Source organism: Musa acuminata, chromosome BXJ2-5 (genome assembly GCF_036884655.1).
Source record: "Musa acuminata AAA Group cultivar baxijiao chromosome BXJ2-5, Cavendish_Baxijiao_AAA, whole genome shotgun sequence".
Lineage (NCBI taxonomy): Eukaryota > Viridiplantae > Streptophyta > Magnoliopsida > Zingiberales > Musaceae > Musa > Musa acuminata.
The window spans coordinates 12,865,278-12,887,303 of NC_088342.1; the positions used below are offsets into that span (position 1 = coordinate 12,865,278).

General features: G+C 34.0%; 2 protein-coding genes across 4 annotated transcripts; one reads left to right on the forward strand and one right to left on the reverse strand.

Moving 5' to 3' along the window:
- The first annotated feature begins 2,035 nt into the window (after positions 1-2,035).
- LOC135611713 (actin-depolymerizing factor) lies at positions 2,036-3,674 on the forward strand. The gene is made up of 3 exons (XM_065107362.1): positions 2,036-2,163; positions 2,436-2,701; positions 3,428-3,674. Exons 1-3 carry the CDS (start codon positions 2,161-2,163, stop codon positions 3,576-3,578), a joined length of 420 nt encoding a protein of 139 aa, XP_064963434.1. The 5' UTR covers positions 2,036-2,160; the 3' UTR covers positions 3,579-3,674.
- A 1,888-nt stretch (positions 3,675-5,562) lies between these two features.
- On the reverse strand, positions 5,563-13,487 carry LOC103973272 (uncharacterized). Of its 3 annotated transcripts, none has more exons than XM_009387787.3 (7): positions 13,359-13,487; positions 11,477-11,793; positions 11,306-11,399; positions 9,879-10,000; positions 7,025-7,174; positions 5,940-6,074; positions 5,563-5,809 (listed from the first exon to the last, which is right to left on the reverse strand). In XM_009387787.3, exons 2-7 carry the CDS (start codon positions 11,789-11,791, stop codon positions 5,753-5,755), a joined length of 873 nt encoding a protein of 290 aa, XP_009386062.2. In that variant the 5' UTR covers positions 11,792-11,793; positions 13,359-13,487; the 3' UTR covers positions 5,563-5,752. The 3 variants fall into 3 exon arrangements, with proteins under 3 accessions (XP_009386062.2, XP_009386060.2, XP_009386061.2); XM_009387785.3 differs by having other exon boundaries at positions 11,477-11,895; positions 13,359-13,473; XM_009387786.3 differs by having other exon boundaries at positions 5,940-6,038; positions 11,477-11,895; positions 13,359-13,472.
- Between the last annotated feature and the right edge of the window lie 8,539 nt (positions 13,488-22,026).

Sequence of the window (22,026 nt, forward strand, 5' to 3'; positions counted from 1 at the left end):
TTCAAGAGATATATATGACTTGTTATATTATATTTATTAGTGACTCGGGATAGACCCATAACTCTTTTTGTATGTTACACTTCCAATGTTAATCATTCAACTTGATCACATATATTATATGATAACAATTACATCAATATTATCAATTTAATAATAATAATAATCATTTTCAAAAGACACCTTCAGATAAAATTTTGAAGTTCATTAAATCATAAATATATAAGGCATCAATTTTTCAATAGTCCATAATTAACCAAGACCCTAATTGAAATAGGTTAATTGACTTAAACTAAACTTAATTCAATTAAAACCTAACCACATTGGTTGAGTCATGTTGAATCACATGAGTTGGGTTATGCTTAGTCACATAGGCTAAATCATTCTTAACCACATGGGTTACATTATACCTGACTACATAAGTTAGATTATGTTTGGCTATATGAGTTGAGTCGTACTTAATTACAAATATTGGGTAATTCTTGGGCACATGAGATAGATCATGCTTAATCACATTAACATAATTATATATGAACATATAGGCTAAGTCATGTTTGACCACATAAGTTAAGTTAAACCTAGTCACATGAATTGGTTTGGCCAATCAATTTAACTTAGATTAGACCCCAATTTGATCCCCTTATTAGATTATATTTTAATATTTTTAGAAGTACTTTAAAATATTATAAAATAATAATTAATCTCGAATCTATCCTTTTTCATAAATTAACTAATTTAGATTTATGTTTCTAAATTTAAAACTAATTAAATCATAAAAATTAGTACATAATTTTTAAATATAAATATGTTTAATTAAAATAAATTATTATTATTATTATTATTAAATTAACTAATCATTATAACATCATAATTCAATGATCATGATTTATTAATCATAAATTTTTAAAATTAAAATGTTATCATGCACCATGTAAATTATAATAATTCTAATATTTAAGATTTTAAAATATCAATAAAAACTAGTAACAAAAAAAAAAAAAAGAGGATTGTACCTCACTTTAGGAAATCCTTCACTAACTAGGCCTAGCAAGAAATGAGGGAAAAAGAGCCCCTTTTATATAGAAAAACCCCTTTTATATATGTAAGTAATAATTTAAATTTTATTTTTTAATTTATTTTTACTCATAAAAATAAAATTTAAATTATTTACGTTCTAAAAATCATGTCACTCATTAGGAAATAAATTAATCAATAATTTAGTTGATCGATGAAATTTTTAACTTGTGCACGTGATTAAAGAAATCAATTTTAATTATTTTCTTAATCATGATATATAAACAAGAAAGTTAATAATTTAAATAAAATAATAAATTATTTATGATAATTTAATTTATGTTAAGAGAGAAAAAAAATCACTAGTGATTACAATTTATATATTAAATAAGTCCATAAAATATAAAATACTCATAATAATTATTAGGATTAGTTTTTATAGGAAAATTTGGATTCTTTCTTGGTCATCGAGTTATTTTGTCTTACCTTTCTTACATTAAATAATTATGAAACATCATCATTTTCAATATTTTAAGTTTATCTTTATAGTCTATGATCAATAACTTGTAACCAACAGTAAAATTAATTAATTAAATAAGTCCATAAAAATATAAAATACTCGTAATAACTCTTAGGATTAGTTTGCATGGGAAAATTTTGATCCTTGCTTTGATTGATCATCAAGTAATTTTGCCTTTACCTTCTTGCATTCAATAATTATGAAACATCGTGTCATATGTTTTATTATATCATTTTAAAGATTTTATGGTTATCTTTTTAGCGTATAAAAACCGATGATATAAAATGACAAAGTAGTACGAAATCTATAACCGTTTGATTATTGCGGGATAAAATTAGCAGATGACCGAGTCAAAAATGGAACAGCAAAATGAAGCAGCCTCTCGCCGTGGATGCGGCACCGAAGGAGAGGAGAGCTCCGTGGAATTCCCTCGAGCTGCAATCCCCCACCTTCATTCCCCTCCATTAAATCCTCTCCTTGCCCACATTTTTCTCCCCCTCGCATGTGCCATTTAAGTAGTCATCCCAAGGATCACTGCATCCTCCCCCCTCCCCTGTTTCTTCTTCCTCCTCTTTCCTTGCCGGTTTTCATCCTCCTTGGGCTTGCTCATCCCTCGTTGCAGAGAAAGCATGGTGAGCATGCATCTCCCTTCTCTATGTTTCGATGGCTTTGATCACCTACCTACCTACCTACCTAGCATCATATTTTAGGCTCCGCATGGAACCAATGATGATGAACTAGGATGCTCATAGCCATCCATACGCAAATCAACTCAATTCTTCTTTTTTCTGATATGAACAAATCAGATTTGTTGTTGTTGTTGTTGTTGTTGTTGTGAATAATTAGCATTATCATCGATTGTTGCTGATAAATAATTGATGATTCGTGTCGTGAGTTTGCACAGGCGAACTCCGCATCCGGAATGGCGGTGAATGATGAGTGCAAGCTCAAGTTCCTGGAGCTGAAGGCCAAGAGGAACTTCCGGTTCATCGTGTTCAAGATCGATGAGAAGATACAGCAGGTCATGGTGGAGAAGCTGGGTCGGCCCGATGAGAGCTACGATGATTTCACTGCATGCTTTCCGCCCAACGAGTGCCGCTATGCCGTCTTCGATTTTGATTTCGTCACCGATGAGAACTGCCAAAAGAGCAAGATCTTCTTCATTGCATGGTAAGGAACTGCACCGTGTGAATTCCCGAAAGCGACACGATCATCACTCCTCCAGAAGGAGGAATTGGTTCCACAACATTTCTTGTAGAACATCGAAAAGCTCATGAAATTATAATTTTTTTCAAAAGAAGAAAACTAATCATCCTCCGTGAGTCATGATCGATCATTTTCTTTGAACAGTTTCTGTTTTCGACTGACATGAATATTGTTTGCATGAGTTATCTTAGTGATCAAAATGTTAGATCGAGAGAATTGCTTTGCTCTTATGATACAAGAAACAAGATCTTCTCTTTTCTTTAGATATATAGATAGATAGATAGATAGATAGATAGATGTAATATTCATAATGAGAACAATAATTCATCATATGAAGGTTCAGTGAACAGTTTCAATTCGATGTGCATGATTCGTAATATGGCTCAGTATCTATCAGAGTGATGATCTTAGATGAGAGGTAGACGCAGAAAATGTGAAAACTATGAATCATGAGGCAATAATGTGGATGATCAGTTTGATAGATAATAATCGTGTCACCTCATCAATAGAGAAATATGATTCTTCTTCTACCTTCATCCAACTAATTAATTGCTGCTATCAAGATCAGCTCTGAGAAATAGGCAGTTGTCTGGTCTTCCCAAAGATGATCATAAGAAGAAGGTTGCTGAGCTTTAAGCTGCACCTCATCATAAGGTTGATGATGACATGGACCAGTTTGTTGTTGTGCAGGTCCCCTGATTCATCAAAGGTGAGGAGCAAGATGCTGTATGCGAGTTCCAAGGACAGATTCAAGAGGGAGCTCGATGGCATACAAGTGGAGCTGCAGGCGACGGACCCTAGCGAGATGAGCATCGATATTGTGAAGGGGAGAGCTATGTAACCGAGTTCCTGTGGCTTTTCCTCCACTCTGGACCCCAAACCCAAACCCAAATCCCAAGAATTAGCTTTTTTATGGATGACGCTAAATTTTGCAAACCACATCGATGAATGTTACGTTTCGTGTTTCGTTTATTCACTGAATTTTCCAAGGATCATGGATCCATGTTGATTGTGTGTGTCTCAGGGCATTCGTTTATATGTAATGTATAATAGTACAACAAGGAAGTTACACGGATCGAATGAATGAATGAATGAATGAATTGTTAGGCTCTCCACTGGAATGCATTCACACATCCTTGATTTCATAACCCCATCGCCACCATATTCCTAAACGAAGTGGTGGTTGGAGCTTAATAATACTCACAAACTCATATCCAGAACAAGGATCTAGTTCTGTTTTTTGTCGTATGACATTGTGTTGCTGAGTGACTTGAATGGTTTTGATGCATGACCAGAAGAATCCTCTTTAAGAACCAGGGAGGATGCAGTTCTTAGACCCAAGCAGAGGTGATCTTTTAAGTTGGAGATGATAGACAATAAATAGGCAAATGGATTCTTCATCCAAGGTATTAGTATCACGAAATCATTCAGAAGATCTCGGTTGGAGATCAGAAATATCACAATTCCAAATCTACGCTAATTATTCGCGCAAATTTAAATGTGATGAGAATGCTTACTTGTTTCCCACCACAGAATGAAGTTTCGCGACGGTTTCCACCTCCAGAGGAGAAAAGGTACCATGCTTCAGCCCTGACCTCGGGTAATTGAGCCACCTCTTTTAGTCTGCAGCTCTTTCCATTTCGTCGCAAGCCTGAGAGTAGCACATACAAACTCGAGAGATGAATCTGCAAATGCAATTTGATTCTCCAGAATTCCCATCCGTCACTCAAAAGTAGTGCAACTTTGTAACATGATGAAAAGCTCAAGTTAGGAATCAAACTTGAGCTCCTCCTCTTCTTCTTCCCCTTTACCACGGAATCGCAGAGACTCACCAGCTTTGGCGGGAAGTGAGCTCCAGCTACCATGGCCATGCCTATCGATGTTTCATCCTCTTCTGGCGACCACAAGCCCTTCCTATGCGTCGCCCTTGGCTTCTCACATTTCCTGCACCCCATAGCTATGCTCGTCTTGGATCGAGGACCTCTGGCCTCTGTCATGCAAACAGGCGAACCATGTATGAGATTTAAAGCGAACAACGATTTGCCCATCGAACAAACAATAAGAATTCCAACAAGTTGACAAAGACTTGGTCGCAGCTCTCTCGTTGTCGCTCATCGTCTGGCGTTCGGATTGCTCTCTTGTCGGGGACATGCGAATCCGAGTATTGGGGTTGTGGCCGCAGAAAAGCGGTGTTAGCCTTTTGGACTATTAGGGTAGAGAGAGCAGATGTAATCGAGGGAAAGTGGTACAAGCGTGCTTCTCAAGAATGCACACAAAAAAGTGATCTCCGGCGTCAACTCCGCCCTCATTCGTCGTTGAAGATATAGAATGATCACCATCAGTGTCGGCTGTACTTGGTTATGGGTTTCCTTCTCTCACGTGGTTGGAAGACATGCATATTTGCTGCTACTTCGGATCGACTTTGCAAGCAGTGGGATGTTCTTCCTCGATATCAACTCTCCGCTGGCCATCGTTGAAATCGTTATTGTCTGTCTTGTACCTACTACTTTTGGATGCTTCCCCTCCTCTTCTTCATTTCATCCTCCAAGCAGCACAATGTTGTTTTTTGTTCTTTCCAAGTGAATGTTGCTGCTGTTCTTCTTTTTTTACCCATGACTGCATCACAAGCACTGCAATCTGATGCTTGACATGAGAGTGGTGCCTAAGAGGGAGTAAACGCCCGAAAGGAAGTAGGCATCGAGTGGACCTACAGCGAAAAGGAGACCATTAACGTATTTTGGTACTACTTTTCTAGACTTATATGTTTGCTGCCATCTTGCAGGAGACACTTCGACATGGGGTCGAGGATTGCAGTAAGCTACCAATTTGACAGCATCAAAGCATGCAAGGAGATACTGAATACAATGGCCAAGTGTGCATCGTACAACGAACAGCAAAAGGTAATTATTAGTTCAACATTTATGTCAAATCTTATTTTAAGCACTACAACAATTATAGGAACCCAAATAGCATTCGGCAAACATTTTACGCAAAGAAACTTCTTGATCTTGATGATTAGCAGTCATCTTGTGATGCCTGTGAATGTGATCCCGCAATAACAGATTCCAGTTTCTGCTAGTACATAATAAGAAAAGGTAATATAAGCATCAAAGGTTCGGGTATCAAATAATGTAATTAAATATGTTGCGATCTAAAGAAAGGGTAAAAAACAAACTAAGCTGAAAAAAAAGGAACTTCTTACTTTCACAGATCGCTTGACTTCTTCAATTTTATGTAGCAACAAGTCACCAGGCACTACGCCTCCGGCCTCGAAAAGAGGGCGTCTTGGTGAAGCCTTGACCTGTGAATTTTTTAATTCCATAGTATTTTCGGGATTCTATAATGAAATAAACATATATTACTTCATGCATGGGAATGGATTGTGGAAATCATATGTACTACCAGTATACCACCAGACTTTGCCATTAGAAGAGAAAAAAAGGGTGTGGTTGGTACTAACAGGTGAAGGATCCTCTAGTCATGAAATCAAAGAGGCCAAAATTTCGTTTGGTCATGAATTGACTCGCAACAATCATGCAACACTGGACATATGATTTTTCTCGAGAGAATGTGCAATTAACTTGAATGTCAAACATCATATCTTGATTTCCGTTATCACAAGATCTCTAATCCACATTACTTGTATACCTGTTCTATCTGATCTAAATTAAAAAAAAAAAAAAACTTTGCATTGCATAAAAAGCACAAAATGTTCACTCCTAACAGTGCCAATGTAATAATAACCAGACAGGAAATTCCAACATTATAGGACAAATCCAGATCTTTAACTATGATAAAGAAATAATATCATGACCAAGGTGGCAATGGATCCCAAAATCCAAATTGGACATGCAATTTTGGGTATGGATCCTCAACTTTAAACAAATAAATTATCAGGTTGAGACTTGAACACTAGGCATCTCCATCCTGATAACCCCCTATCTAATATTGAATGAAAATTGAAGGAAAAATAACTATAGTTATTTATGCACCGAAAGGTTAGTCATGCTCTACATCATATTGTTTGCTCTTATAAGCTTTAGTGCAGAGACAGCTAATAATCCACTTTGGCATTAGACCATCTTTTATAAAAGAACATCTAAAATTGATTAGACACAGATGGAGAAAAACATGATAGTGACACCAAGGTCAACCTTCAATGTCACACTATATTCAGTTAAAAAAAAGGTATATAAGGAGAAAGAACCAAAAGCACAGTTGAAGAAGCATGACAGAAAACAATTTGAATTACTAAAGGTGGTGACGAGCTATGATCTGAAAACTAACCCTCATGCTGGGAGATTGCCATCTACTTGGAGGTGGAATATCAGCCAATGATCTCAAACTAGTCGGTGTGGACATTCCTTCCCCAGGCAGTATGGCAGACTTCCTATTACCAACTTTTCGAATACTCTTTGTAGATTCTATAATAATAACCTACACAATTGCAATTATATATTGGAAAAGCTGAGCCCATAAGAATATCCAAGAATGCATCATATTACTATTAATGAACTGGCAAAATCTATAGTCATGAGACTCAGAAGTTAGAACATTGCAAAAGGCCCAAAGAGTGTAACTACTAAATGAACTGGAAAAATCAATAGTCAATCACTGTTCCAGAAAACTTAATCCAGAAATGCACTACAAAGATGCATTTACAAACATATTGTGAACTGAACAGATGGTTTATACCTGGATAGACTAGAAGCGTCATATATAGTTGTCTATCTGTTGATGTTAAACTAAGTTTCAGAACAAAACAAGTCTTATTTGCTTAGACCAACCTCAATATACTTCTATCCTAGGTCACTTCCATAAGCCAGCAAAAGTAGCATCTACAGAAACATCATGAACCACAGGCATGAGAGAGCACAATTTTACATCGTTGGGTGAAATCTGTTCAGCTATGACTCCTCAACAAAAAAGAATGATAACACTTTATATTACTATCAGACTGCCATAACTTGGTCTAGCAAAGTACCTCCCTCCCAATAATATAATAGCAACACGAGATGCAGTGAGAGCAATCAAGAAGCATGTAAAACCTGAAAATAGGATTTTTTTTCCTGTACCGTATATTTAAAACCATGGTCTACAGTACCGAACTGTAACGCCCGGTATGGGCGGTACGTACCGGTCCGACAGGTTGCCGGTACGCGGACCGCCTGTTACAGGTATAATTGCACTGTAGCATTGTAGCAGTGCTACAGTACTCGGCACACCTGAGTATACCGCTCGGAACACCTGAGTGTACCGCTCGGAACACCTGGGTGTACCGCTCGGTATACCGTACCGTACCGGTACCGAGCCCAGGTCGAAACACCAGTACGGTACGGTATTGCGAACCTTGTTTAAAACATCAAAGTTTTCTATGCAACACATATAATCAAAGGTAGCTGCTCTCTGCGAGCTGTCACAACATGCAATTACTTAGGTTGGCTATCTAGAAAACCATGGCTCAACAAATAATGCTGCCTAATAATTGAAATGCTCACATTCCAATGAATTACAAATCAGTTATCTTCAAATTTCCATCTATGATGTGTGGTCTTTGGACCAGTTATTATGCATTATCACTTGCATAACACCACTGTGAACAATATAAGAAGGCAATGTCAAAAAATGATGAATGTTTGACAACCATCATGAGCAATCAGAGCACCAATCAATCCTTTAAAACCTTGCTCTCTGGGACCAGATCTCAGCCCACACAATATTTTTAGGATAACTCCTGCAACTCGGTCTTAAAAGTTCCCTCAAAAATGCAGGATCCAACATGGCCAATAATGGTCTGCATGGTGAAGACTAAACTTTCACAAACAGAAAGAAACTGCCAGGCTCATAAATGCTCTGAACAACACATCAATTCTATCACTGAAATTTAACGCAAAAACATGCAGGTAAAGGTGTTCTGCAAGATATGGCCTTTCTATAAACAGAAACTATTAGTTTATAGTCTATGGTTATAGTCTATGGTTGTTATGGAAGGCTAGGAATGATAGTTGTATCTAGAGGTGAAATGCAACCCCAACTCAATTATTTATAGGACTATTGCATGGGTGGCGGATAAAAACATCCCCAAATACCTAAAGGAAATTTAAATGATAGAACTCAATCCTAATGAATGAAACAGAACTCTGGGCTGGATAAAATTGAACACTGATGGAGCATTTGATGTGTCTGGACAGGTTGGAGGAGCTGGTTTCTTATTGAGAAATAGTGAAGGTGATTGCCTACTTGCTGGGGACAGATTTATTGCTGAAGGAGGACCATATTTGAATGAACTACTGGCAATCAAGGATCGTGTTAAGGTTGCAATAGCTGAGAGAACACAAAGAATACAGATTGAAACAGATGCTGAATTGCATAGCTAAAATCCTGAAAATGAAAGAGCAGCCCACTTGGTTTTTGACTAACTTAGTTAATAATATTTTTTTTTTGAACTGACACATTTTCAGTGAATCATGTTTTTAGAGAGGCTAATTATTGTGCTCATTGACTGGCTTCTCATTCTAAATTTTGTAAGGACATTTTATGGATCTTTCCATTACCTTGTCAGCTTATGGCTATTTTGAGCTCAGATGAACTGAGTACTAGGTGTATCAGACTTTTCTCGAAAAAAAATGGGTGTTCTGCAAGAAGCAATCAACACCATGCCGATGTATATAAAAAAGCACCACACTGAGTTGACCATGAGATTGCAATATGCTATCCATATGATGCCCTCCTGGAGATACCAAATGGTAAGTTCCATGGTGAAAATAAATCCACAACAGAAATTATTTAAAGTTGTAATCTAATCACATTTTATAAGTATATGATAATTGTGGTTCACAACTAATAAAACAGGCATCCATATGATCCTCAATGTCATCAAAATGGTCTATTTTTGCCACTTCAAAACATGTTATCCGTATACGCCCATATATATCTATGTTTGATATACTCCTTGTCGTAATTTAATCATGTAATAAAACCATTACTTTCCCATCTAACAATTATATTATTCTCCAATCGTACTCATAAAATAATTGGAGTCAGATTATGGATATTTCTTGTTAGATTAACAAACATCCTAGACATGGCCAATTACCCATTATCAGGAAATGTTGGCGAAGCTGTTTAGTCTAACAAATACCTTTCTTAGGAGTCCTGGGTTGGAGACACCTTGGAACTGTAGTTCATCCACTGGTGCAGCTTTTCCATAAGCTACACTTTCAATCCTAAAAGTATGTATTCCGTAATTAGATTGCAAACAGCCTATAAGCATTACAAAAAGAAATCATCAGCTAATGACTTTCAGAAGCTATCACATAATTTTAGATGCATACTGAGGTCTAAAAAATTGACAATTGATGAAATTCAACACAGAAGAACATGAAGGATGATAAATGAGAAAGACAAGAAACATCCTCAAATTTTTCATGGCCTGATAACTGGAAGATAAATTAAATAGCCAAAATGTGAAATATCATCTTAACAGCTGTATTAAGAAGTTAAAAGCTTTAGGAGAAACTTCATATTCATTTCAAAAATGAAAACATCACAGAAAAATAAAATGGGAACTCAGAGATCTTTTATAGAATCACAATTTAGAAAGAATTACAAAACTCAGCATGCCAAATTGTTCCCTCTCAGAAATTACAAGTTCATTTCAGAATTCTGCATATTGGATCCATGCCACCTTCGTTAGAAGTTGTTTGGACAACTTTCTCATGGCATTCCAGTTAAAAGTTCATGCATGCTACTTCAAAATGCAAGGTGAACTGACTTTGATGGCAATCAGAAAGCTCAGTGATGCATCAATTTTCATTAATAGGTTATGACGTAACAACAATAACTAAAAAATAAACACGGATCATGGAAAGCAGATCCAACAGCCAAGGCATTAAAAATTTGAAGAAAAAATATGAAAGGAATAATGAGAAGAAAGGCAAACCACAAAAGAACCTGATCGCAACAATCAACTAGAATATGGAAGATCTCGTTCATGATTTATGAGATGTCACAGATTAAAATCACAAAATTCAAAATAAAAACAGAGTTCGAGCTGCATTGAGTATTAGATTGCAAGAATGATGACAATCCTAATTCCTAAGACAATTGACAGGTCAAGTGGGGCTGCACAAAATTTGAGCGAGTAGGAAACAAACAACCATAATCAATAATATAGGTATAGACCTAGATTAACTCAATAGTCAATTCATAGAAATATCCTCTGGAAGGATAATATAAATATATTATATTAGCCACAATTAGATGAGAAGAGAAGTCATCGGTTGAAATTTAACAGCTCCTGTTGTTAGAGACGTTAAGATCTCACAAAGCTCTGAATTGTGTTATCATATGCTGATTCAAATTTAGAATGGCCTAATGACATGCTTGTAAAGTCTGAAATCCTTTCATATATTTCATGCATATAATTTGTAGCACATTGATTATGGACAAAAGTGCGAAGCTTCCTTGAAAGCAAACTTAAACATAAATATGACACAAACATCAACAAACAACATACTCCATGAAGAAACTGGACAATAAGATAATTGACCTGGTCAAAAGATGTACCTTGCTCAATTATGATGTCAATAACTAGATGAAGGGGGATGCGCTTCTCGATTTTAGTCAAGCCTAAAAATGGTAAAAAAGATGGCCTAGTAGCCTGAAAATCGTTGAATGTTATGTCATGGATTCAGAACAAAATGAATATGAAGAAGTGGTTAGGAACATTTTTAGTACCTTGTAAACTATCATGTCGGATGTGACGTAAAGTCTGCGTGAAGAAATATCTTTCTGAAGCACATATCTTCTAACTGGCAGATATAGGAGCATGATAATACCAACTCCCCAGGCCAAAACAAGCAACAGTGAAATTAGAACCCATATAATTGTATCATACTGCACATGGTTTTTAGCAAGCTCCTCAAATGAGGCTGCAAACAACACCTTTCCAGAAAGCTCTTCCTCATCACCAACCTCGGACACAGGATCTTCCAATAAAAGCTCATCAGATTCACTTGTTTCATGTAAACCAATAGCATGACCGGACAACATCCCTATGAGTTTTTTGAAATGAGTCACCAAGGGGAAGTTCATATGATGCTTACTGGTTTGACATTTGTTCTCTCGGTAATGTCAGCAACAAAGAAATAAGGTGTCTAATCATAATAAAGATCCATGACCAAATTGTGTCAGTAATTGAGAGCAAACATTTCAATATTTGCATTCACGGATGAGATGGTAAAAATGAACAGGAGTCATCACAAACAAGAATCAAACAAGACTCAAAAAGATTCCTTGAACCATGGGAGGGAAAGGGACCATTTCCTACTAGTTACAAGTCTCCTGTATATGCCATCATATGGGAGTTTCAAAAAGGAAAAATATTTGCCTACACTAGTTCTTAATATTGCAGATCCCTTCCTCAAACTTATATTAACTAAAAAGAAACCAGTGTAGATGTTCCTTATGTAATGGAAACACTCAGCAAATATGAATTATCGGGCAGGGGAAAACTAAAAACTGCATGATTTCCTCATAAAGAAACATAAATGATAAGGCCTCCAGATATACTTGGGCATAGCTCTTCTTTGTCTCTTTTGCTAAGCTCCATCTAGTTCCTTTTTATTACTTTTCCCTTACAAATTAATCATGACAATTGTCAAACAATAAAATAATCCCAAATTAAAAACAATGGACTCAACAGCATAAGTCATCTCTAACTCACAAACTTCTTAATACGTGTAAGAAAGTTTGGCGATATGGTAAACGCCTCTCCATGGAATCTTCTACAAGTACGCCTCAAAATAAACGATTTACATGAGTATACGATATACTTCGATTTACATGAGTATATCGATTTAAATAAACGATATACTTCAGCATAGCTCTTCTTCGTCTCTTTTGCTAAGCTCCATCTAATTCCTTTTTATTACCTTTTGCTTACAAATTAATCATGACAATTGTCAAACAATAAAACAATCCCAAATTAAAAACAATGGACTCAGCAGCATAAGTCATCTCTAACTCACAAACTTCTTAATACGTGTAAGAAAGTTTGGCGATATGGTAAACGCCTCTCCATGGAATCTCGTACAAGTACAACACATAATAAACGATTTACATGAGTATATAGTCATCGTTTAGAACATTTACTCCAGAATTTGCGATTCCTGAGATTATAAGACATTCCCTAACACGTGTGGAAATCATTCCTCAGGAAAGCAATAAAGAAGTGCATAATGACTGGTTAATCATCCCAATCACAACAATGCACCTTAAAGAACTTCATGATCGCTAACGCTATTAGTCTCCACGAATTAAAATCAAGAAATACGCATAGCTTCTCACACGGCATAAAATAACCTATCTTTGTTGACCTTTCGAGGCCAAGAAAATCCCATCTTCCCGCGTACGACGCCGACAAGCCCTTTTCGATGCTCTCGACGGCAACTTAACATATTATCGAATTACAAAGCAACCGATTAACTATTTAGGGACCAAAAATGATGTTGTAAACGGGAACTGTACGAAACAAAACAAGGAAAAGTCCATGCGATTACGCAAGTCATCGGCCAAAACAAGAGCGCAATAGAGAAAGGAATGACGAAGAAAGAATCACCTGCGATCGGTCGCAAATTCGTCTAAGATGCTGTCACGGAGGCGAGATTTAGGGACGGGGACTGCGAAAGGGAACGGCCGGACCTCGAAGCTTTCCCTCTCTTCGCGGGTGCGTGGCTTGGAAATTGGCCGTAGAAGCCGGCCGGGCTAGCGTGAGCGATTTGGGCCGAGTTCGAGTGTAACTGTGATTAATTTGAGCCCATTTTCGTGAGTAATTTGGGCCGAGTTGAAGTGAAACTGTAGATTTAAACGTAATTTTGGCAAAATTGATTTGAACCTATTTCGGAAGACAACAAAGAAGAGGTGCTGCTGATACAAGCTCTGCTTTACTTTGAAGAGCATGGGGGAAGCAGTAAAGATGGGATTTGATGCTATGATCATCTATTTAAGTCCTTACTTGGTTGACATGTTTGAGAGAAAAAAATAATAATAGTAATTAAAGAATAATACATAAAAAATATTTTGTGATGCTCAGAAATTTAAATATAATCTACTATAACTTGACTCGATAAATTACTGAGCAATGAATTTAATAAATTAATTTTTTATTTAAATGGTTCAGATAATTTATTAAACGATTAGGTTCGAGCTTCCTTTGCAATTAATATTTAACTAAAATGTATCTATTTGTGATGATAAATTATTAATATCATGTGAGATTTATTATGAAATAGATAAGCCTAATTTTAGTTTGACTCATCCGATTATTTGGGATTAAAAAGTTTATGCTATTAGGCAGAACACATTTTGGATAGAGAGAGCAACATTAGAATGTGATACTTGTCTGATCATGATGTTTGATATTTTATTATAATATTTCATATATATATATATATATATATACAAAACTCTTATTGACCCTTCCTATGCTATATCTACAACTCCCTCCTTTCCCCGTTGCGCCTCCACCTCCTCCCTCCTCCCTCCTCCATAAACTTATCATGCTCTCTTTGCCCCCATGTAAAGACTGTCGTTGACTCCACTAAGCCGAGGTGTTTCCTCGATGCACTCCCCTCTCATGTTGCTCGCTTCATGTTTTCATGGCTTGCACCATTCAGTTCTATGACTAGACTGAGCGACGTGTGTAGGTCTTCCTCAAGGATGATGTCAACTTGGCAACTCGCTCCAAGTCATAGATGCAGATTCCAACAGATCTGGAGCATAGGTACGTCGTCATGCTGTTGTGTCTTGGCATCGCAGCATTGCTCACAGCCTCTCCTCTCTCCTATTATTTCCATGATCAGAAGAGAGAACTTGTGGTAGTAGAGAGGTACGTAGACCTAACTATGGCTTCCAGAAAATTTGTGTCCTCGCATTACATGATGATGCAAAAGTGAAGGAGGGGACATCTTCTACATATGGTTACAAGGTTTGCATTGGTGACCAACCCACCTGCAATTACTTAACCCCCAACCCCCCCAGCATGACTGACTACACCAGTTCGAACATTCCAACCATGGTATTGGTTATTAGAGAGCAACTACGTTAATCTAATGGGGAAGCCTAAGAAATTTTCATTATATCTTTTGGAGGTAAAATCATTTAATATAGAGGTCACAAAATGGACTTTTTTTGGGACTTAAAGTTACGGTGGATTTACTAATTGCTTAGAACTCAGGTAAATATTTTCTATTATTTGGTAAAGTTTAAATGTTATTTAAATATAAAAATTGGATGAGCATATGTTTTCTGTTGGACTGATTGAATATCATGATATGTTACCATTTATTTGTTTTCTTGCAATTACCTAACCTTAATATCTTTTATCATATTGATTGTGTCATGTCATGTTATTTATTTAAACTTTTTTTTTTTTCATCCATACATATTGCATATATGAATTTATTTATCATTCTTGAAAGGTCCATTTTTTTATATAATTATTTGACATGCAATATATTTATATTTTTAAGTTGGTTTCCAGTGATTCATTATACCCTATTGCAAGAATTTGTATATCTTCAGATAAAGTGAAGGGATGATGTTTAAATCCATAAGTAGGAAGACAATAATGAGATAATATGAGTGATACTCAATAATAGTTTTGTAGGACAAATTAAAGAGAAAGTATATTATTAGATAATTATCAATATTAATGTTCTATCGAACTGCAAGAAATACCCATTTAGATGATAAAATTTAGGAACTAAAATTGAATCACATAGGATCAATTTTGGTTCAAACTATCATTTTTTTTACTTTTTAATTAAAAATAATTTACAACATGATAAAATTCATTATTTTATTTTGAAGATTTGAAAAATGGATGTATGATGAATCTAATGATATAAAAAAGAGTAAAATTATAAAATTATCTATCACTTCTAGTGTTAATCGTTCCTTTAGTTAATAGGTAAAAAAAAGGTAATCGTTATATTCACGAATGATATCTTATTTTTGTTTCTCTATCTTCGTCCGCTTAGGATCCGAGATTCGAAATTAGGGAGGTAGACCTTAAGAGAAGGATTAGAGAGCACTAGAGAGCTTAAGAGAGTGTGATGGATGCCTAATCAAATGTGTGAAAAATTTTGCTTTTGTTTTTTGAATCTTGAAACATAGGTTCAAATCAAAATATCATTGGTTCAAACGGAGACGTCGATTTAGATTCCCAAAACCAAGGCCAATTTTGATTTGATTTAGAATCGATAAATCTTTATCGTCATGGTTTGAGTTCAATTTGATTTGGAATCGAATCGCCATTAGACCGTCTAATGTAAACGGTGAGGTTGATTTCCTTAGACTTAATACATGCTTGAATATTAGTTATTTTATTTTCTAAAAAAAAGAAATAAGTTTATGGTATATGATATACGTACAATAAAAAAAAAAAAACATTAACATTTCAATACAAACATATTTTTAGTTTTATGCATATTAATTTAGTGTATTTATTTCTTTTATCTATGTGTTGTTGTTAGTTGTGTTAATATATTTAAAGCTTAATGCATGTATCTTAAATTGTTGCTTACTCTTTAGTCCTATGAAGGAGACCTGTCCACTTTTTAGTGCATCCCCTCCCCACAAGGCTGTATAGGTAACTCAACTACATGTGTTGTTGATTCAGGATTGGAGTTGTTTCATGTGCCTCCTCAAAAGAGAATTTTACATTATAAGACACTTAAAAGCATTGATGTAAAAAAAAAAAAAAAGTGTTTAACTTCAAATGATGTGAAATAGTTACATAATTCTTCTTGATAGAATAATCTTTTCATCATTTTTGTATAATGTTCTTCATATTTAAATATAATATTTATCATTATTCTAATTATAATATGTATAACTTTTCATTTGAAATTAGACTTGTGTGTGTGTGTATATATACATATATATATATATATATATATATATATATATATATATATATAAAATTAAAATTAAATTAAAATTAAATTTATTTAGCACATGTTTATCGGTGGATCGTCATATCTAACGATTTGGAGGCATGAAATATTTATTATTAGAAAACTCAATTGATGAGCACTTATACTTATTTTTATTAAAGAAACTAAAATAGGAATTAAAGTGAAACAAAACATCATACCAAACCAAAAAAATCCAACTCGGTAGGAGGATTTACAAGAATTTGTCATCCCCTGCGAACTTAGCAAAATGGTTTGCAATCTGATTCCCTTCACGAAAAAAAACCTTGAATGTTTCCTGGATAGATGAACAATGATTCTCCTCCAAGGCGAAGTGCTCCTTCCAGAGACTAACCAAAATTGAAGAACCTTTCTGAATCCCAAGTTGCATAGCACAAGTTATTCCTTTCTTGATCTTCGAGATCTCGTAGAACATGCACGAATGATGAGCACTTGCACATCTTGATCGAGCTAGAATGAGTTTTTTGGGCAGCAAAACTATAGACCTTACTGTAATTACATCGAACCAGAACAAAAATTATTAGAGGAGAAATACATAAAGATTATAAATATTAATTACTGGAAAACTCAATAGATTATTATGAATATCTATGATACGATGACAAGAAATTGTTTCGATGATCTCAATGGCTTCGGCAAACTGAAGTGAATGTTCTCTAATAATATGATGAGACGACAATTCCAGGCTTTTTCCCTCTTCCATCGATGCTGCTTCTTTTTTTTCTTTCTTTTTTATCTCTGGTTAATTTAATTATATACTTTTATTTCGCATGTTGTATCAGTTTGATTTAATTTATTCTTTAAAAAGAAATGTAATGGTTTTTTTTTTTCAAATAAACTTTGTAAATAATATTATTCCAAAACCAGAAGATAGTTCCAAAAGTATGTGATGTTTGATGTACGTGAAATATCATACAAAAGAAAAAAAAAAGTCATTATATATGTTTATGATGATTATCTAACATAAATAAAGTGGCCAATTAATCTGATGGTTCTTTCGTAACTTTATTCTGAAGTTGGTTTTCCCAAAATGATTAACGAAAAATTACTTTCCGATGATCGTACTCCTGTCGTCGACTGGAGATCCGAAGACGGTCATGCGGTTCGATTATATGTTGGAACGCTCAAATCAACAAATGTAGATGCCAATAAAATGGGAAGTAGATGTGACAGAGCAAAGGCATTAATTAATAGTCTCTTTATACGACAGTGATCGGAAGCTGAATGCCGGAGTCATTGGGCCCCATATCGCCTCCTTGATCAACTGTTAATTTATGGACCAACAACTGCAGATGCACCCATCATCGGAAGACAAGACAGCAGATAACCCACTTTGGATATCGAATACGAGAGACCCGACAGATGTTAATCAATAAAAAAAATTTAATAATTTTTCTTAGGAATTAAACCATCAATAAATCTCTCTCAACGTTTCTATGATATTCGGATCTAGAGGACAGTGCCTTTGTACATCATACAGAGATTTTTTTCGAGATAGTATCGAAATATATATATATATATCGTAAATCCGATTTAATGTTATTTGATTTTAATGGTGACATGAAAGTTTCTTCATATAATTTATAACATATTACATATTTTATCGAGTTATCTGAGTTAGACTAAATTCTTATTGGTGATAAATCATTATTGGTCTTTAATATAATCATCATGCAAGTCTACTTCATCTTATTTCCCTTCCATGGACATATTTATTTGATGGAGTTGTCGAGATCATTTCTAGCATACCGGAAAAGAGTAGGATAATGATATACATCAAGAAATAAATTCTTTTATAAACATACCTTCATAACTAAGTGATGCCAAATAAATAGTCAATAGCTCAAGGCTATCTACTTCATTAAACCCAAGTTTACAATTGAAGATCTCTTGCAAAGATGTGTTAGATTACGTAATCTTATTTAATTAGGTAAGATATATTATAGATATGATTAGATTCTGATTATAATTATTAGCCAATAAAAAGGAAGTTCATATTATAGTAGAATTTTTTAGGGGATGCCCTTGATGGGAGGAACTCTCCTAATAACTTATCATAGACTCTCTACTCTCATCTATAAATATACAAGACATCTATGGGCTAAATAGATGCAGATCAAATATATTACATATATTATTTTTATTTATGATGCTTGAATGATCCATATTTCATCGAACTATATTCCTATCTATTTTGTTTTATCGCCTGCTTGCTGGCAATGTTAGATTTGTTATAAACGTGATTTTCAGTGATCGTGAAGCAACAATGGTCGTCGTCGACCTTGTTGCGTACGACCAACAAATCTGTTGGCGATAGCGGTTGCGGCTGCGTCGAGTAGTGTATGCACCACAGTAGCCGTCGCAGCAAGCGGTAGTTGTGCACGGGCATAGGTTGCACCTAGGCGGCGGTCGTGCATGGGTAGGAGCCGCGGTGGCCACGCACCGATGGCGGTCGCGGCGGTCATGCACGGGTAGGAACCGCAACCAACCAAGCGATTATCGCACGCGGGTAGAGGCAGCACCATGACGTGGTAGCCGCGCACGCCTAGGCGACGGCGACGCAAGCAGAGTAGGGTTTCCTTTTGACATATTTACAGTTTTACCCTCGAGGCTAGGGTTTTATCAAATTATAGTTTTGCCCTTTACAAATTTTGTAATTCCAATTTATGTCTTGTCATCATATTTACTGTTTTACTTTTATGAAATTGAGAATTATAATTTATATCCTCAATTATAAAATTGATAAATATGATTTATTATAATTATGATTGAATTTGATCATGATTATATTTTTGGTTATTTGATTGGATTTAATTTTTGATTAAAAAAGTATAAATTATGGTTTACTTTTATAGTTTTCTCATATGAATTATTGATTATATTTTTATATATGGTAAATAAAATCTAATTATTATTTTTAGATATTCATTTGGTTATTCACATGTATATATTTGAAATTATGAAATAATATTCATCTTTCGAAGGCATGATTTATATGTTATCATGGTTATCATATGAGTTTTTTTTTTCTGATTAATATTCAATAATTATAATGATTGTTATTCTAGAACTGCTTAATAAATATTTTATCATTTATATGATATTTTAAACTATATTTTATAATTTTGTATTGGTCTTACAGCCACCAACCTAGACCAATAATATATAAAATATATTATGAAATTAATCTTAAATGATATTAAATAAAATAATATTCACAATGGCATCATGAATCAGGATAAAAAATTTTGGTAAATATTATTTGTAATTTATCTTCCTAAGTTTTATCTGACTAGTAGCTACCAAAGTAGCTTGGTATGATAGGCTTATGAGATATGAATTATAATAAATCTCTTATCATTCATGCGATATTTTAGATTATATTTTATCTTTTTGTATTGGTCTTGTAGCCACCAAAGTGACCTGGACCAATAATTTATAAAATACATTATGGAATTGATCCTAAATGATATTAAATAAAATAATATTCACGATGACACATATAATTATGAGATTTAGATAATCCCAAAGGAGAATCTATTTCAAATAGTTATGTAATAGAGTAGGATGATATTGTTTTAGATATCCTTGCAGTTTAGGATTATATACCCAAAGCTAACAATACTATTCCATTCTTCGGTCCTCTATAAATGATCTTGAGTGAACACTAGATATGTCAATATTTAACCCAAAGGTGAAATATATATGATATCAATAGTTCATCGTATTTTGGAAACTCAAAGCATTAAAGTTATATTATTATAGTAGTATTTTCTTTATTGTATTTTTATAAATACCCTCTACTTTTTAAAATAAATTACTTGAGCATATGCAAGTTGTATTGAGTGAGTGAGACCTTGATTAATTGAACATAACATAAACTTAATTACTGAAAGTTTTATAGAATAAATAATTAAGATGACTAATCAAGAAAAGTATGAAAGACTCAATTTTATGATACTTAGACTTCAGTATAGTTTACAACTAGCGCATGAGAATATTGAAGGATCAATTTAAATTTTCTGATAAGTCATTAGTTGACACTTTAAAATGATAGTATTTGAGGAATTCAAGATTATATCCTTAATATAAATGATAAAGCTGTAAGTTCAAGACTCATAATATTTTGAGTACTACTCAGGGAGTAGATAACACTAAAATAAGAATGAAGCGTAAGTCACATGAGTTTATAATTACTATATAAACTCATAAAAGAATAACTTCACAATAAAGTATTACTTCTATAGGGAAAAAAGTTACATGAAGAAAAAAAAAAAGAATGAAAGGAGATAAAACCAAAAGAGAATGAGATATTCATCATTATAAGGAATCATCTTAAAGTGAAAACGATATTAATTTATATTTATCACATATATCTAAATGTGATTTATTTGATAGATCTTGAGGATCGATGCTGTGTTCTTATAATTATGGGAATTTGGGTTCTTTACCTAGAATTGTTAAAATATTATTTCCCTTTTTGGTGGTTGTAAACTTATTGTGATTCAATAAAAATTAACCTTTGAATTCTGTATAATAGTCGATACAGAATTAATATGAATCTATGCTTAAATAAGTTTACAATGGTCCTATAATTAAATATTAAAATAAAATATAATTTTATAAACTCCTTGAGATTATGTTTATATCTGTCGGGTCAATCTATGCTTTCGTCTCATTAAAGAGATATATTTTATCACCATATAAATAACCTATATATATATATATATATATATAATTTATATAAATTCTATAACCGTTTACACTCATGAATTGTGTATAAATGAAGTTGATAGACAATTACATAGAAAAGTCAAGATCATCATATTTGACAAGGGTGATGAATTTTATGACATTTATGATTAACCCAATTATAATTCTAATTCTTTTAATAGATTCTTGAAAAAATAAGTAATATTATTTACCAGATATGTTATAGTAGAATATTATTGTTGAAAGATATAATTGTACCTTTATAGATATGGTTAGGAGCATAATAGATTATTCTTTTATACCCAAATCAATATGAGAAAAAGCTCCAAAGACAACTATGCATTTCTTGAATGATCTTCCTAGTAAGTAAATTACATGACTTGTTATGAAATGGTAGGAAACATAACTTAAGATATTTACATATTTGAAAGTTTAAAGAGGTGCATATCTTATTGCTCTAATTATAGTACAAGGACAATTAAATATGGTAATGTAAGATTCCTATAAAATAGGGAATCAGTGAGAGTGAAAATCTCGAAATTCAATTTTGATATAGAGGAGATACATGCTGATACT

Bases quoted from the DNA above. Each gene is read 5' to 3' on its own strand.
- LOC135611713 (XM_065107362.1), top strand. The intron at 2,702-3,427 runs GTAAGGAACTGC...GTTGTTGTGCAG, and splicing joins AAGATCTTCTTCATTGCATG to GTCCCCTGATTCATCAAAGG.
- LOC103973272 (XM_009387785.3), bottom strand. From the start codon at position 11,833: ATGAACTTCCCCTTGGTGACTCATTTCAAAAAACTCATAGGGATGTTG. The intron at 7,175-9,878 runs GTATTTGTTAGA...GCAATTGTGTAG, and splicing joins ACCCAGGACTCCTAAGAAAG to GTTATTATTATAGAATCTAC. The intron at 6,075-7,024 runs GTTAGTTTTCAG...ATTTCATTATAG, and splicing joins GGCAATCTCCCAGCATGAGG to AATCCCGAAAATACTATGGA.